Source organism: Leucopleurus acutus (genome assembly GCF_964270905.1).
Source record: "Leucopleurus acutus genome assembly, chromosome: 13".
NCBI lineage: Eukaryota > Metazoa > Chordata > Mammalia > Artiodactyla > Delphinidae > Leucopleurus > Leucopleurus acutus.
Genome location: NC_139155.1, coordinates 79107663 through 79126312, shown reverse-complemented (window position 1 = coordinate 79126312; position 18650 = coordinate 79107663). Strand labels below are relative to the sequence as shown.

The 18650-nt window shown below is 46.6% G+C and overlaps 1 protein-coding gene across 1 annotated transcript in view; it reads left to right on the top strand.

The window, feature by feature from the left end:
• Positions 1–13912: 13912 nt before the first annotated feature.
• Positions 13913–18650, top strand: part of KSR2 (kinase suppressor of ras 2) — a gene marked incomplete at both ends in the record, with an annotated part of 399400 nt that continues 394662 nt past the window's right edge. Inside the window, one exon of the mRNA XM_082852603.1 lies at positions 13913–14092. Within this exon, the coding sequence (XP_082708729.1) occupies positions 13913–14092 (180 nt within the window). The remainder of the gene's footprint in view (positions 14093–18650) is intronic.

Sequence of the window (18650 nt, the reverse complement as noted above, 5' to 3'; positions counted from 1 at the left end):
TTTTTGCATTGTTATTGGCTACCCATGTAATTTCGCTATGGTTCAATCAGTTTTCTATTGGTGGACACTTAGCTTTGTTACCAGCCCACTGCGTATATGAAATGACCAAAGAGGAGGGTGAATTTGGGAAGCTATTAGAAATGCGTCCTGACTACAGAGATATTCAAAATGATAACCCTGAGTCATCAAGTAGTTACCCGGGATTTAGGAAGTAGAAAAGTGTTTTACAAAGAGTTCTATCAAAAGTGGTTTAAAATATGAAGGCTTGGTAATTTTTAAAAGCTACCATTTACTGAACATCAACCACGTGTCACCCTCTGTGTTAGGGGCTTTTCATACATCATTATGTCATCTTGGCTCGGACAGGCATCATCTCATTTTACAGTTGTGGAGATAGATTCTGGAGGTGTGCCCAAGGTCACAAAGCATAGTAGGTGAGTGGGTAGTGGATACCAACCCAAATCTATCTGTCGCCCTTGACAGTGACATCTGAAGTGGGTCCTGGAGCCTCGTGGAGATAGAAGTATGGAATGCCCGGACCATGACTCCCAGTGTCTTGAATATCCTGGGGCTTTTGTTTTTGTTTTGTTCTTTTGTGAGTGTGTGTGCAAATCCAGAGTCAGTAAACTTTCAGACAAAGACCTGATTGCAGTTCTGCGCAAAGTGTGCTCCGTGACTTCACTAGGAAGGGACTTAAGGGGCTGCTTAGATACAATATATGTATATATTTTAAAAGTGTAATGGAGATCACTTTTTTTTTTAATAAATTTATTTATTTTTGGCTGCGTTGGGTCTTCGTTGCTGCGAGCGGGCCTTCTCTAGTTGCAGCGAGCAGGCTTCTCATTGCGGTGGCTTCTCTTGTTGCAGAGCACGGGCTCTAGGTGCGGGGGCTTCAGTAGTTGTGGCTCACGGGCTCTAGAGCACAGGCTTAGTAGTTGTGGCGCACGGGCTTAGTTGTTCCGCAGCATGTGGGATCTTCCCTGACCAGGGCTCAAACCCGTGTCCCCTGCATTGGCAGGCAGACTCTTAACCACTGCGCCACCAGGGAAGTCCTAGATACAATATTAAATGGCACTGAATCCCCCAATGAGGAAGTTATTCCCCTCTCATTCCCTTGCAATCATTTCATGAAGGAGAAGGTCTCCACGTGGTGCTAGAAAGACTGTAACACCTCTCCAACCCTTGCCGATTTTTTTTTTTTTTAAAGATGCTGCTGCAAATTCAGAGCTTCAGCTGGTAACAGTGTCTAGGTAGAATTTAATAACATTATTTTAAAAATTATATTTACTTTTATAGTTATCATCTAATTATGCAAGATACCTATTTTTTTCATTCACTCGAATGAAATAAATTTCCCTTTCAAAATAAATTCACAGGCTTCCGATTAAACTGATTTTTTAAAATCAATTAAAAAAATAATAAAATAAATTCACTTTTGTAAAAACCGTGAGTCACTTTATAGAAAACTATAAGCATATGCTGTGTCAGATTGTAAAATAATTGGGCAAAAATTGTGCATAAAGATAATATTCAAATGAAGTTTTGGAGACACTACTTGAGTGGATCCGTAACAGCAGTATTTGGGCTTCACGGGTATCGTTATTTGTTAAGTCTGTTCATACTTTTCTAGCTTTAGGGTACATCACGGCCCCATGGGATGCTTGTTAAAATGCAGATCCCCAGGACTTTAACCCCAGAGAGCCTCAGTAAGTCCCAGGTGGGATCTGAGATTTTGCAATTTTTTTTTTTTTTTTTGGCCGTGCCGCACGGCTTGCAGGATCTCAGTTCCCCAACCAGGGATTGAACACTGGCCACGGCAGTGAAAGCCCGGAATCCTAACCACTAGGCCACCAGGGAACTCTCTGGGATTTTGCAGTTCTGATGTAACAGGTCAGCCTGGGGCACTTGCAGAAATTCTGAACTGGATCTTCCAATTTTAGCCCAATATAGATTTAAAAAAAAAAAAAGGGGTTGTGACAGTGCTACATGTGTGTAAACCTGCCATGCTACAAAAATGCTTTTGCCTTTGTGCTAGTCTTGTGTTTCCGGGGGCAGAAGCAGTTATCTAATGTTCAGGCAGCGTTCTAAGCACTTTACACAAGTTGAGTCACTGAATCCTCAGTGCCACCCCAGGAGGCAGACTATTATTACTCTTATTTTACAGGTGAGGAAACCCAGATCCAGAGAGCTGAAATCCCTTGAATAAGGTCACAGGGCCAGGAGGTGGCAGGGCTGGGATTTGAACCTGGCCATCCAGCTCCAGGTCAGTATTTTTCCCTGTAGGAGCCTCTTACCTCTCCTGGACCCCAGCTCTACTTGTGTTATCCTATCAGGAAATCAGACTTTTTATTTAAAATCAGAAATATATTGATATTTGGATTGAATAAATAAACAAATTAATGACTAGGTGAATGTCCCAGGATTGAGGACGATTCCCCTTCTAGCTCATTTGAAACCGGGGACCGGGTCTGTCTTTAAAAACTAAAAGCCAACATTTGTACTTCTTTTGATGGAAAAAAAAAAGCGTTCTCAATTTACCAAGAAAACTAAACTGGTACCGATTCATCTGATTCTGTGCACAAAAAGCACAAGACAGGGGAAAACCTGTGATCTGTCCCACTCAACATTTCTAATTTTCTCCTCCATTTCTTCAGAGAAAAGGAAAGTCCAAAAATCGCAGACGAGACTTGTAAAGGACCTTCAGTTCCATTTTTCTGACTTGGGTACAAAGCGAGGCTCAATAAACTCCAGGTCTCTACCTTTCAGAAGGCAATCAAATACTGGATGACTTGAGGCTCATCCGGGATGACGTGGGCAATTTTGTTCCCTCACCACATGCATTTCTTTTTTCTTTTTCTTTTTTTTCCCCCAAGTCACAGATGGGTGCTGGAAGCTGAGCCAACACTGGGCCACCAGGCAAGTTGCAGACAGCTGTGGTGGGGTGTGAAGAGGAGGCATGTTCTGCTTTTATCGGCCAGACAGACAGCCCACGTGTGAACTGGAGGCGGTGGTGGGCTTCATCTCTGACCCGGGCACAACTGACCTCAGCAAAGGTCTGGTACCAAGGTAGGTAGCGTGCCTTGAATATGCGCAGACTATGGAACAGGTTTTGTTTTTCCTGCCAGCAGATGCTTTTTTGCACCGTTGAATTGCTCTGGTGGAAGAGAGCTTTACAAGCAGGAGCACATGGAAAATGCATGGCCAGGATGTTAGCAATTGCGTCACAGTTGCACTTTGCAAAGGGGTGATCACTTTGAACAATGCACACACATTCACATGACAAACCATTAAGACTCCGGCCGGGGGAAACAGCATGTGTTCATTATCAGATGGCTTCCTTAGGCCGAAGCACAATGTGGACTGGAGCCCTTCACACCCATTAAACAAACGTGCGGTTAATGTCTCGATTTTATGAGGCGCTTTAGATGTCCTTTTGATAATGAAGCGGTGGACTCCCCTCCAAAACAAAATAGATGATTTGCTCATGTGTTTCCAGCTGAGGAGAGCTTGTGTCTGTAGGGGTAGATATTGAGAACAACAAAAGACATGTTAGTAACAACTACAGAGATTTTCAACTTGTGTGCAGTTTGCTCTGTGACATCTGAGGCCAAAAGGGGGCGATTCTCTAAAAGGCAGCTGTAAAGCGGTAATTCTCAACTTTGGCTGCATGTTAGAATTAGCTGGGGAGCTTTAAAAAATCCCAATGCCCAAGTTGTGCCCCAGACCAAAGAAGTGAGAATCTCTTGGGGGTGGGTAGGACCCAGGCATCAATACTTTAAAAAGTTTCCTGGGTGATTCCCATGTGCAGCAAAGGTTCTGAATCACTGCTTGACCTTTTCAAAAGTCATATAGCATTTTGGGGGAAATGATAGTCCATTGATATCTCATTTACAAGGGGATGAAAATGGAAGTCACCATGCAGCGTGCCTGATTTCCAGACTTTATCATCTGCCTCTTTTCTAATTGTTTTGTGCAAGTATTGGAAAGCCTGTGCTTAGGGCCTCCGTGGGCCAGGCAGGTACTGCACAGGAGGGAAGGAGCCCAGGTGAAGGCTGGGGGCAAGGGGACTGGAGGGGACTGGAAGGCCTCAGCCTCAGAGTAAAGCGGCCCCTCCGCCCTCCTCCTGACATTGCCAGGGGCAGATGCGGTCTCAGTGGGGCCAGGCTTTCGAATTTTTCCAAATAAATTGCTCATCAGAATTTTTTAATGTGAAATATCCCCTTTTAGATCTGTTTGCCACAAATTCAAATTTATAACTCCCTGAAGCCAGATGAAACTCACTGCAGGCCAAATTTGGCCCAGTGGGCTGGCTTTTAGTTCACCTAGTTTATATACCTTTTGGGGATTCTTCTTTTTTTAATTGCAGTAAAATATACTTAACATAAAGTTTACCATTTCAGTCATTTTAAAGTGTACAATTCAGTGGCATTAAGTGCGTTCATGGTGTCGTACAACCATCAGCCCTATCTAGTTCTAGAACCTTTTCATTACCCCAAACAGGAACCCCATACTTTTAAACACTCTTTCCCCATTCTCCCCTCCCCCAGCCCCTGGCAACCACTAATCTGCTGTGTGTCTCTCTGGATTTGCCTTTTCTGGGTGTTCCGTGTAAGTGGAATCATACAGATGTGACCTTTTGTGGCTGGCTTCCTTCCCTCAGCATCGCGTTTTCAAGTTCATCCGTGTTGGAGCCTGCATCAGTGCCCCACTCCTTTTCATGGATGAATACGATTCCATTGTATGGATAGACCACGTTTGTTTATCTGCTCTTTAGATGATGGATAGTTAGGTTGTTTCCACCTTTTGGCTCTCGAGAATAGTGCTGCTCTGAACATCTGTGTGCAAGTTGTGTTTCAACACAGGGCTCAGTCTTCCATAGCAACATATGCTCGCATAGCGCTGATCCCAACTCTGAGCACACTGTAGGTGCTCGTGAATTGGGAACTTCACTCTAGGGTGACCAGGTTGTCCCAGTTTGCTTTAGACAGTCACGATTTAGGCACTGAAGGCCCCACATCCCAGGAAACCACTCAGTCCCCAGTAAATGAGGGTGGTTGGTCTTCCTATAGAGGCTGCTGAAGCCAAGCAGTAGAGGAGGGACTGATAGGACCTCTCTCACTCACCAGCATGAGCCTTCTCAAGGCCAGGCCAAATGGCTTAGTATTTTCATTGTGACTTTAAAAACCATCATGACAGGGCTTCCCTGGTGGCGCAGTGGTTGAGAGTCCGCCTGCCGATGCAGGGGACACGGGTTCGTGCCCCGGTCCGGGAAGATCCCACATGCCGCGGAGCGGCTGGGCCCGTGAGCCATGGCCGCTGAGGCTGCGCGTCTGGAGCCTGTGCTCCGCAACGGGAGAGGCCACAACAGTGAGAGACCCGCGTATCGCAAAAAAAAAAAAAAAAATTATCATGACAAGTACATGTTTCTTGCAGTTGTCTATAATCACCATTGATTTCAGACCTCTGTGCTTTGGCACAAGCTGGTACCTCTGTTGCACCTGGAGGATTCCCATTCCTTCTTTTATTTATTTATTAAAAATTTTTTTTTGTATTGGAGTATAGTTGATTTACAATGTTGTCTTAGTTTCTGGTGGTCAGCAAAGTGACTCAGTTATACATATATATATATTATATATGTATTGTTTTTCATATTCTTTTCCATTATGGTTTATTACAAGATACTGAATATGCTATACAGTAAGACCTTGTTTTTTATCCATTGTATATATAAGTTTGCATCTGCTAATCCCCATCTCCCAATCCATCCTTCCCCCGTCCCCTCTCCCCGCTGGCAACCACAAGTCTGTTCTCTATGTCTGTGTGTCTGTTTCTGTTTCGTAGATAAGTTCATTTGCATCATGGTTTAGATTCTACATATAAGTGATGTCATATGGTATTTGTCTTTCTCATTCTGACTTACTTCTCTTAGTATGATAATCTCTAGGCCCATCCACATAGCTGCAAATGGCCCATTTCTTCTTTAGTCTCAGCCTCAGAATCTCTACCTCAACGGAGCCTTACCACAGTCCCTCCCCTTTCCCTCGCAGGGGTCTAAAGGACTCTCCTCCTTTTTTTCCAGAGCATATTATAATTACAGGATTTGTTTGCACGGGTCTCTGCACTAGTCTGTGACTTTCTCAAGGAGGGTGGAATGTTGCTGATCCTTTTGTCTGGCCAAATATACCCTCTCTTCTTCTGATAATAGCATTCCTCTTTCCCTTTGGGGGACTAGCCCTCCCCTAATCTCATACCACGTGGTTTGGGTAGAGTTGATGCCACTTCCTACAACCCAGGCCTGGCCCATCCTTACATTCACCCCCTTGGCCAAGGTGACTGGCTTGGGAGTAGGTGGCCTAAACCAGGTTAGTGCACATTCAATCCTGCAAATTATGTTGAAACTAGCTGGAACTAAGTTGCAATGAATTAGAACTTCGTTGGAACTAAGGAGAAAGGGACTCTTTTTCTCATGGAGTTGCTAAGCTCTCTGTTACCATCTTTGTCACATCCTGGGGAAAAGCCACCTAAAAACGAAGCCAACACAGAAGAAAGCAGAGCTGAGCAATGGGGGGAGAAAAGGATGGTGCCAGGCTAGAGCAACATTCTTCCCCTTCACCTCCTGGTGACCTGAGTCACTTTTCTTGTCTAAACTGGTTTGTGTTGGGTTTTTGTCCCTTGTAACTAAGAGAAAACTGAAGAATGCACCGTCCCTTATTAATCTTTAAATCCTGTGCATGTAGCATTCTCCCAGCACATTGCAGGCACTCAAGAAATGAATGTGTCAATACTTTCCTAAGTACACCATTACGATAGTTTTTTTCTTTCTTCCAATAATGAAATAATATCGATGCAAGGAGAGTCAGGAGGGGAGGATGCAGAAAAGTTGGAGCCCTCACACACTGCTAGTGGGAATGTAAAATGGTGCAACCGCTATGGAAAACAGTGACAGTGTCCCCAAAAGTTAAATGTAGAATGACCATCTATGCTAATTCCGCTCCTGGATATATAGCCAAAGAATCGAAAACCGGTGTTCAAACAAAAACTTGCACACAAATGTCCACAGCAGCACTACTCACCATAGCCAAAAGGTGGGAAAAAAAAATCCACCAAAAGATAAGTGGATCGATAAAATGCAGTCTATGCACACAGTGGAATATTATGCAACCACAAAAAGGAATGAAGTACTGCTACATGCAACGGCATGAATGAACCTTGAAAACATTATGCAGAGGGAAAGAAGCCAGACACAAAGGGCCACATACTGTATGGTTCCGCTTACATGGAATGCCCGGAATACGTAAATCCATAGGAACAGAAAGCAGATCTGTGGTTGCCCAAGGCAGGGAGAGGGGGGGAAATGTGGAGTGACTGCTAAACCTGTACGGGATTTCCTCCTGGGGTGAGGAAAACGTTCTGAAACTAGATGGTGGTGATGGTTGCACAACGTCGTGAAGGGACTACCTGTCACTAGCGGTGAATTTCATGTTATGCATATTTTTCAACAGTAAAAACAAAAGAATTGGGAACTTCTTCAGGGCTGCTGCAGATGGATGCCGTGCAGGTTGTTTCCTTCATAAGGTGCCCAGATCGGAGTAAGTCTGAAATCCAGACCGTGCTCTGCCCCACGAGCTGTGACCCCTGGTCCCCTTGCAGAGCAGATGCCTTTTTCTGATTCACACAAAGACACCATTTGGGCTAATGCAGAACTTCATAGACAAGATGGCATGAGAAGTAAGCAAGCTCGGTTGATGGCATCACTTTACTGCAATTTTCAGTACTCCTCGGCTGTGTATCTCCCAGTATCCGGAGAGTGCCACAGTCCGCATCCTTCTCCATCCTGAGGGTGCTGTGTCTGAAAATCCACAGTGCGTTGTTCCGTGCTTAATTTGTAAAGCCAGCGTAAATCACTGGCCTAATCATCCGTCCATTACGATGAGCTCAAATTATCTCACCATCAAGAGAGTGATCTGGTTGTTTTGCTCACATCGGAAAATGAAGAGACAAAGAGGCAAAAGGCCAAAAGAAGAACTCTAGAACAAGTCAGTTTTCTGATGTTAGGACAAATTCACAAGGTTAAAGATAGGAACTTTCTGCCTGCACTCATCAAAGGTATTTTTTAAAAAGCAATTTATGTTTTGGGGATCAATGAATTAGAACAGAGCAATAATAATCCTCTTGCAGCTATGAGGATTTGGTTGTGTCCTGGGGGTTAGTGTTCTGAGCTTTTTCCCCTCCTTGAAGAAGTCAGTAGGAAAAAAGGAAAAAAGAAAAAAAAGCAATGCCCTGGGAAAACAGTACATTGAACCCCTTTAAGGACAAGTCAATGGTAGTTTTTTTCAGTTCCAGGGTCATCGACCACCCCTCTACCTTTGAATCTGCTGTTTCCCAACTTGTGTCCCCATTCACAATGCAACTTAGAAAATATTGGGGGCAGGTCATTCCTAATACAACAGGATGTGGAATGAGACTCTTCCTGTCAACCCAGGACTACAGCTAAGGCTTCAAAGGGAGGGCAGTGGGTAACGATACTCCATCCTTCCATTAAGAGGCAGCCAGACTGGTCCTCTGACCATCAGTAACCATCAGCCTCCAGCCGATGTAAGACAAGTTCAAGATTTTATCCAGAGGAGGTTTTTCTGACAGGTCTTTGTAGGGGGTTTTCTTCTCCCCTGCCAACCCCCAAGCCAAGAGAGGAGAGTTCAAAGAAGAATCACCCATGAGACTCATGAGACTGGGCACACTGAGGGGGAGTGGCTGGCATCTCACTGCCTGCTGAAGGCTGCCTGGGGTGAGGAGAGAGGGCAGCAGGGCAAACGTGCATCCTGTTTCTCATGAGCTAGAGCATATATTAGACTTGAGTCATCCTGAAAAACTCACCCAGCCTGCCAGGCAAGGGGCCCTCAGAGAATGTAGGGTACTTCCTGGGGTATGAGTGGAAAAGGGGTGTGTGAGAGGTCACAGCGTGTGCTTTGAGTCCCCACGTGGTCCCCACGGAGGCCTCTGAAGATACCCCAGTTCACCCCCATGTGAAAGAGCCAGCATGTGAGGGCTCATCAGGATGTGGCGGGGGCGGGATCTGACACTCAAGCGAGAACTACACCTGTTCTCGCCTGTTCCATCTGAGGGCCCTTGTCCACTCATTCCTTCGCTCCTGTACACCAGCAAGGGGAACTGGAGAGGAGGCAGGAAAGGACACGCCTGCCTAGTCTCCACACTGCAGATTCCTGAGCCATCTGTGGTCAGACCAGAGGGGCAGGGAAGAGGTACCACACTGGATGTGAGAATGAAGTTTTGGTTGGACTAGAATGGCCTTCTAATATTTAAATTTGAGACTGTTCTTATAGTTGAAACTAAAAGCTATGGGATCTAATGAAGTATTGCCAACCTCAGCTCATTCAGTAGCCCAGTAACGATAATTTATTTCCACTGTTGAGGAAGCTGCTCTGAGACATTCGTCATTCAGAGCTAGAATGCAGTTTCTTTTGATTTATTTATTTATCTTTGGCTGCGTTGGGTCTTTGTTGCTGCATGTGGGCTTTCTCTAGTTGTGGCAAGCAGGGGCTACTCTTTGTTGTGATACGCGAGCTTCTCTTGTTGTGGAGCACAGGCTCTAGTCTCACGAGCTTCAGTAGTTGTGGCACACAGGCTCAGTAGTTGTGTCTCATGGGCTCTAGAGTGCAGGTTCAGTAGTTGTGGTGTAAGGGCTTAGTTGCTCTGCGGCATGTGGGATCTTCCCGGACAAGGGCTTGAACCTGTGTCCCCTGCATTGGCAGGCGGATTCTTAACCACTGCACCACCAGGGAAGCCCTAGAATGCAGTTTCTGAGATGAAATACAATTCTCATCAGTTCACTCCCAGGCAGGGAGCTGCTTCTGGGGGACAGAGAAACCACAGAACTCTCGGTAGTCTTCTAGGGCTGGAGAGACAAAACCAGGGACTTGATAGGCTAATATCCCAGAGAGAAGGAGTGGGGGGACAGAAAAGTGAGCTTGATAGATGGCAACATCCCCCTTAAGACAGTCGGCAGATTCTGAAAGAGTGCAGGCCAAGAAGCTAAGAAACCAAGCAAAAGGTTCCTGGAAAACAGAGCGGAGGAACTTCCCTGGTTGTCCAGTGGTTAAGACTCCGTGCTTCCAATGCAGGGGGCAGGGATTCGATCCCTGGTTGGGAAAGTTCTGCCTGCTGCACAGTGCGGCCAAACAAACAAACAAACAAAAACAGAGCAGAGTTTCCAGCAGTCTTGCCATTAGAACTCAGGACTGGCGGGAGGGGCCTCGGTGAACACCTAAACTTCTCAGTTGGAAATCCTGAAAGGCAAGGCCTTAGAAATGAAGGCCAGAGTTAAATGGTGTCTTATCAAAACTGCAACCCAGCCTCCATCCAGCTCAGCCTCTGATTGGATTAAGATGGTCAGTCCTCATGCCATCTGTCTTGCAGAGAAAGGGTGAACCCCCTCCAGAGTTAGATAACATCACCTGGAGACTCTAGATATTTTTTTCATGCACAGACATTGTATGGCATTCCACAAAAATTACAAGGCCTGCCAAGAGACAGGACCAAATCACTGAAAACAAAGAGAAAAGTAGTCAGTAGAAATAGACCCCACAGGTGACCAAGGCATTGGAATTAGACAGGGGTTTTAAAATAACCATAATTAATATGTTCAAGAAAAACAAAGCAGAAGATGGAGAAAATGGATGAAAAGAGAATTTTACCAGAGAATTGGAATCTATAAACTTCATAGTCCAAAAGATTGAGAGCATAGAGAAGACACTTGAGCTCCTCATCGACAGGGGGATTTTGAAAATGCTGGTTCAGCTCTATACAAGCCATAAAACCCTACAACCCACAGTCTGAGAAAAAGTTTGCCATCATGGGTTGTCATTCTCTCTACTTCTTAAGTGGCTTCCTTTAAGGAATACATATTGTACCCTGAACTCTTGAGTCTACTCTGCCCCATAAGCCCAATCCCTGGAATGGAGCTCTGTTAAAGAGGTGCCTTTTGCTCATTATCCTAAATACATCCTTTGGGCAATGTGTGATGCAAGTACTATTAGTTAAGATGGTCAGGGAGATGAAGCCTATTTGAGTTGACAGTAAGTGACAGGAGCCAAACAGGAGAGGATTGGGGGGAAATTTGACCTGGGCAGAGGGGACATAGGGTACATAGACCTCTGAGGCAAGACTGTGTTTGGCGATTTAACCTGGGGATAACAAACTTTTCTCTAAAGGGCTAGATAGTAAATATTTTAGCTGTTCCAAGTCATACAGTGTCTGCTGCAACTAAATTCTGCTGCTATAATGCAAAGGTACAGACACATAATAAATAAATGGGTGGTAGTGTCCCAATAAAACTTTATTTATGAACACTGAAATTAGAATTCCTTGTTAATTTTCACGTCACAAAATATCCTTTTGATTTTTTCCCCGACCATTTAAAAACGTAAAATCCATTCTTTTCTTTTTTTTAATTTTTATTGGAGTATAGTTGATTTACAATGTTGTGTTAGTTTCTACTGTACGGCAAAGTGAATCAGTTATACATATACATATAAGCACTTTTTTAGATTCTTTTCCCATATAGGTCATTTCAGAATATTGAGTAGAGTTCCCTGTGCTATACAGCAGGTCTTTATTAGTTATCTGTTTTACATATAGTAGTGTGTATATGTCAACTAAAATCTTCCAATTTTTCTCTCCCCTCCCTTTCCCCTTTGGTAACCATAAGTTTGTTTTCTACATCTGTGACTCTATTTCTGCTTTGTAAATAAGTTCATTTGTACCATTTTTTTAGATTCCACATGTAAGTGATATCATATGATCTTTGTCTTTGTCTGACTTCCTCCACTCAGTATGACAATCTCTAGGTCCATCCATGTTGCTGCAAATGACACTGTTTCCTTTTTCATGGCTGAGTAATATTCCATTGTATACATGTACCACATCTTCTTTATCCATTCCTCTGTTGATGGGCATTTAGGTTGCTTCCATGTCTGGCTATTGTAAACAGTGCTGCAGTGAACATTGGGGTGCATGTGTCTTTTCGAATTATGGTTTTCTCCGGATATATGCCCAGGAGTGGGATTGCTGGATCATATGGTAGCTCTATTTTTAGATCTTTCCGCAACCTCCATGCTGTTCTCCACAGTGGCTGCACCAGTTTACATGCCCACCAACAGTGCAGGAGGCTCCCTTTCCCCACACCTTCTCCAGCAGTTGTTTGTAGCGTAAAATCCATTCTTAACTCTGGGACCGTAATTTGCTGATATAAGGGGGGTTAGGTAGACGGGGATCAGACCATGCAGGACATGTAGGACATGGTAACAATCAGATTGAAGCAAAGCCCCTTTCACTCTCCAAATGTAAAGCCACCCCTCAGGGCAATTGCAGGCCGGGGTGACAGTTCTGGGAGGCAGCTTCCTACAGCTCATGGGAGATCACCAGGTTTGTTTCATTTTCCCCCAGTATCAAGAGACGACAAGCAAAAAGGCAGAAGCGCGCGCACAGGCGCGCGCGCGCGCACACACACACACACACACGCACACGCACACGCACACGCACACGCACACACACACACACACACACACACACACATACACACACATACACACACACAGCTAGAAAGCCAGAGAGGACGTGCCCAGGTTCACGCTGACGTTTCTCCAGCATGCACTACGGGGTTTAAAGTTGGACGCACACCTGCTCCCTGCGGGAGTGCACCTGCTGAGCCGCGCTCCGTCCTCGTCTCGCGAGAGCGGTGCCGTAGTAGTGGCCCCCACCCCCACCCGGCCACCAAATCCCTCTCCCCGCCCCCTCGGCCCAGCCTCCGCGCTGTAGCACAGTCCCTGCCATCTCCACCGCCCCCGGGAGCAGCCTCGGCCCGCCGTGCGCGCTTCCCCCGCGCCCCCGCCCGCCGACTGCTCGCTCGCACGCCCGCCCGGTAGTAATTTCACTTTGCCACGCGAGCTCCGCATCGCCTAGAAATCCCGCCCCCCGCTCCCCCTGCAGCCGCCGGGAGTCGTCCCTTTTCCCGGCCAGGTGCGCGAGCCTGCGCGCTCCTCCTCCGCCTCCTTCGGCGGGTCCCTGGCGAGCCGGAGCCGGGGCCGGGGCCCGGCGGGGGCGGATGCGCGCACCGCGCCTCTCCACCAACCCGCTCCGCTGCAGGTCCCTTGCTCTCCATCCCTCGCCGGCGCTCCCTTGCCCCCCCACCCCCCTTGATTGACAGGCAAGATGTCGGAGTGGAGCGAGGCAGGAGCGAATGCAGCAACCGTCACCCCCGGAGCCCGGCGGCGGCAGCAGCAGCAGCGCGACGACGAGCCAGCAACCAGCCGCAGTCGCCGCCGCAGCCGCGGGAGCAATGCAGACAGCATCTTGAGAACGCGCTAAAGCACCACAAACGGTGGACAATGCCGTGTCACTGCAACTGGGAGGGGGGCAAACCAGATTTTTTTTGACATAAAAGCCAGCCAGCCAAAAATATATAATTTTGTCCTTCACGGAGCCGGTGTGTAAAGAGTGAGCGCTGTTTTCCTTCTCTCCCTCCTCCTCTCCCTCCCCCTCCTCCTCTTTTTCCTCCTCCTCCTCCCTAAGTGTACAGACAGCATCACATCACCTGGTTTGCTTCTGAGAAACAGCATCTCTCCTTTTCAGGGACCAGAGACTCAGAGAGAGGAGACGTTCTAATGAAGTCTGCTTGATACCCCAAAATAAAATAATAAATTGTGGCTCTTGTCCCCTCCTCCCACCCCCACCCCCTCAACCCTGTGTGAGATGTTGGGTTTCTTCTTCATGAGACATTGTTGAGAAGTCGCAGTGGTTGGAGAGGCGTAGGGGGCAGACTACCTCTGCTCCCCCCACACCCCCCTTTTTTCTCTCCGGGAGGAGGAGGAGGGGAAGGGGGCTTGCAGAGCAAGCGATGGATGAGGAAAACATGACGAAAAGCGAGGAGCAGCAGCCTCTGAGTTTGCAAAAAGCCTTACAGCAGTGCGAGTTGGTCCAAAACATGATAGACCTGAGCATCTCCAACCTGGAAGGGCTTAGGACCAAATGTGCTACTTCCAACGACCTCACACAAAAAGAAATCCGGACCCTGGAGGTAGGTGTTGCCTATGGAAAGAAAGCCATCCTTCCTTCCCTCCCCCTTCTCCCCCACCATCCCCTTTCCCTTGATTCTGTTTGTTGGGGGTGGGGTGGGCGGGCGGGAGGGTAGCAAGGTGGGCACGATTTGGTCTCCTGTGATTTATCTTGCAAAGCCTGCACTGGGTGTCCCTTTACTGTACTGCTGTCGTCGGCGCTTGGCTGGGTGGTGGGAGGAGTAGTAGTAACTGTTATTCTTTATTATTATTCTTGCGGCTGTGGTTATCATTCGCTTCCTCTTTGAGGAGTGAGTTCTCCCTTTTTTCCGCTTGTGAATTTGTTTATATGCCACGGGGGCTTGCTTGTGTGCTGGGTAAGACATTAAGGCGCTGCAGAGAACCCACGTGACCTTGCGCATTCTGCAGGTGGTCAAAAGGTGCTTTTTGCTCGCAGAATGGGGCTGCCTGTAAAGATAGACCTCTTCTTTTTCGGCCTCCTTCCCAGCCCCCCTTTTGCTCCTTGGATTTGGTTTGTTTGTTTGCTTGTTTGTTTTCAGTAATGTACATGTCAGGAGGCAAGATGCATGAAAAAGAATTCCCCATTGAGCTACCCATTTCCAGTCAAATCATTTTGATGCAGGGAGCTGTTGCAGGCCTGTAACGTGTTAAAACACAAACAAACAAAAAACAAAAACAACCCTGGATCAGCACACACAGGTGGTGTGGGAAAATACTCTGAATCTCGGTAGGACGGTGCAAAAAGGGGTCAGCAGTTTTATCTTTGGCGTGTTGTAACATTCTCTCCAACAGAACTTGAGGGGGAGTTTGAAGCAATTTCGTGGGGGGGGGGGGTTGGGGGGGTGGATGCAAAGTTACTCAGAAAGAAGATGGCAGAAATTATTTCTTCCGAAGGCCATCTGGTCAAAGGAAGAAGGTTTCAAGAGCTTTAGAAAATGCCTGGCGTCCACGTAATCATTGAGCATCCACGTTGTTCGAAACATCTCTAGGGTTCGACTCACATCCCTCCCTCCAACCGGCCCCGTGCTACGCACGGCTTGATTAAATTTGGGAACTCCCATTAGCTGGCACCTGCTGAGGGTGGTGGCCATGGGGCTGGGAGGAAAGGAAGGTGGTTCTCCCTGTGGTGGCGCGGGCGTGTGCAGAGCTGGGATGGCCACTAGTTTCCAGCCCGTGTGTTTCCAAGGCCTGAACTCTTTAATCCCTACTGAATCTTTTAGCCCTTGTGCCCCCATTCTAGCCTGGATGAGCATCTATCTCTGGTTCACTTTCAAGTCTTCCTTTTTCCTCCGTGGTTGTAAATTTGGCCGCATGTCAGCAGGCAGGAAGGCCACCAGTTTGAAAGTGGAGTTAGTGTGTGTGTGTGTGTGTGTGTGTGTGTGTTGAGTATGCTATTTGCTCCCCTAGAATGCATCTCTGTGTGCACCTGTCATCTGGGAAAATGATCATCAGAAATGAAATAACGTAAGTATCAAGGGGTAGCAGAGGCGTGGGAATTCTGTGGGGAGGCACACAGGTATTTTCTTTCTCGGAGCTTTGGAGAGCCGTGTAGGCTAGGACGCCGCTGATGGAAGAAAAAGTGTGGGATGCCCTGGCCCAGCCTTCTGTCTCTGTCTGAGCAGTGCCCAAGAGAAGATTCTGTTCAGAATTGCATGTTGTAAATAAATAACCCAAAAGGGCCACCGGAGGTCTCTTCTGTTCCTCTGAGTCAGGAGTCCCAAATGCTAGTTTGTGTATTACTATGTAAGTTTCTCCAGTTTTCTTTTCCTCTTTCCAGCATGCTCCATCCTCTGAGAGCTCCCTGGATCATGTTGATCGTTGTAGTGGGCCACGGATTCCATTGCTTCTTTTCTGCATAGTGGTTTTCTTTTTAAACTGGGGGATGTGGGCATTGGTATGGTGGGAAGTGACAGTTACTGGGAATGCATCTGTTGTTAGTTTCCTAATCCCAGTATGCCACAGAGTGTGCCCACGACTTTATCCATATTGCCCAAGAAAGGATCTTGAGCAGTTATGCCAGTTGAGGCTTCCTAGGCCTCTAGGGCTAGGGTGGGGCCTCTGGGGAGGGGCTCATGCCTTAGGGTCCAGACGAGTGCTGCCAAAGCTCTCATAGGTTTTGGATCCACAGTTGTTGTTGTTTTTAAATCCCAGCAGTTGTCAAACTTCATATATCAGAACCACCTGAGGGAGCTTATTAAAAATGCAGATTCTCAGCCTCTAATCCCAGAGATTCTAATTCCGTTGGGATTGGAGGGGGCCTAGGGATCTGCATTTAGCAAACAGTCCAGGTGTTTCTGATGCATGTTTTCATATTGACACTTTGAGAAAGACTAATCTAATAGGATATAGAGGCCATATTTCAGCTATTTGATGATGACATGTCCCTGCTCACAAACCCTAAAGAAAGTAGTAAATTGAACAGACCATCCCTGGAAACCTTGCCTATAACCCCTGTGGAAACAAAAAACATCTGACATGGACTTAGTCTCCAAGAAGCGTACTTTCATGATGAGGGAGACAAGGCTAATAATGTGTATGTGAGATAATGATAAAGTCCAAACAGTAATATGGGAGACAGCATGTGGGTCCGTTAGGAATGTGTTCAGCTGCGTGAAATGGAAAATCCACCCAGCGTGGTTAAGCAACTAATGGTTTATTTTTCTCACGTAGCAAGAAGTCTGGAGGTACGTAGCTGCTTGAGTTGGCTCAGTGAGTTAATAACATTGGGGCTGATGTCTTTGCGAATTCTCATGGCCTCTTCCTTATGGCCACAAGATGGCCCCTGAAGCTTTAACCATCACACCCAGGTTCAAGGTATGGAAGAGGGGGACCAGGTGAATAGGGAGGAATAAAGGCTTCATATCTCTGTCTGGTTTCCGCAGGACACCTCTGCCTTCCTACCCCTAAGGTGATGTTTCGTTATGTCTTCTTTGCCAGAACGGGGTCAGATCACTTGTCCGAGCTGCGAGGCAGTGGGGATACCACCGTGACTGGCTTAGATAGTTGCAGTCCGTTTCCTGGTTTGACCTGTTGCTACTCCTTACAAAATCAGGGTTGTGCTAGCATGGAAGAAGGCATGAAGGGACATTGGGTGGACAGCCAGCAACGCTGGCCACAGTATGTTACCAGGAGGTACTTTGGCAGAGAAGAAAGGTCATGAGTTTTGGAGTTAGACCGATGTAGTTTGGCATTCTAGCTTTCCTACTTACTTTATCTTGGCCTAGTGATTTAAATTTTCTGACCCATGGTTTCATTTTTGGCAAAATGGCAGTGAAGGAATAACATTACTTACCTCAGAGGTGGTGGTAAGGATGAAAAGAGGTGAGATTTCCAAGGGTCTAATGCTATCTGTAGCCCAGTGCCTGCAGGTGCTAAATAAATGATAGCTTCTTTGATGGTGATGATTAGCATTACATGGTGTAGAGTAGATGACACGGAAGGGAACAGCTCAGACTGGAGGGAGAGAAGAAGGAGCTTAAGCAGCATTTCCAAAGTATGTTCTGTGGAACCCTAGCATTATCACTCTTTCAACAAATACTGAAATCCTGGCACTGTACTAGATGCTGGTGGTCAGCAAGTATTCTGAAGGCAAAATAAATCCCATGGTTAACACATTTGGGAAAGGTTGAGGTAAGCAAAAGAGATAGGTATCTTGACTGCAGGACTTCTCAGAGCCTTTAATGTGCTGTATTTGTACATTGTGACTCCAAGAGAGGGTAGCGTCTGCGGTGTTTCCTTTTTCCAGAGATGTCTCTTGGACTTGATGTTCCATAGAATGCACCCAGGGAAACATGTGATGAAGTGGTTGGGGAAACATCCTTGATTGGGGAGCTGGGGACCCTGAGTGGAGTGAGGTATGGGGAGGGTTTAAATTGCAGCGTGTTGGGGGAGCTCTCTGGGCCAGAGCAACAAACCGGATGGAGGCATTCTCCTGCCTTCAAGGGGCAGCTTACAGACCGGCTGGCCCAGAATGGAGAGCACCTGGTAGAGTGTCATAGGAAACGAATTCAGGTTACAAACTCCTGGGGTGTAACTTAGGATCAGGAAGTCAGACAAACAAAGTTTCATCCCTTTGAGAGGGGAGATGGAAATCTTCAAAGGTTTTGGAGCGAGTACAATTAAAAAGTTGTTTCAAGGTTAGTCTGATGGCAGCCCGCAGCAGGGACCAGCAAACCTTTTCTGTAACGGGACAGATAGTAAATCGTTGAGGCTTTGTAGGCCGTGTGGTTTCCATCACAACCACTCAGCTCTGCTGTTGTAGCCTGAAGCAGCCACGGACAACCCAGAAATACATGTTTTCTAATAAAACTTCATTTAGGGTCCCTGAAATCTGAATTTGATATAATTTTCACATGTCACAAAATAGTATTTTCCTTCTAATTTGTTTTTTACATTTAAAAATGTAAAAACTATTCTTTGGTTTCGGGCCTTAAAAAAACAGGTGGTGGGTCAGACTTGGCCCGTGGGCTGTAGTTTGCTGATCCCTGATTTATAGGGTGAGAAATGAACCTGGAGGCACAGAGGCCATCTGAAAGGTGAGTGAGTGGCACTAGGGCTGGT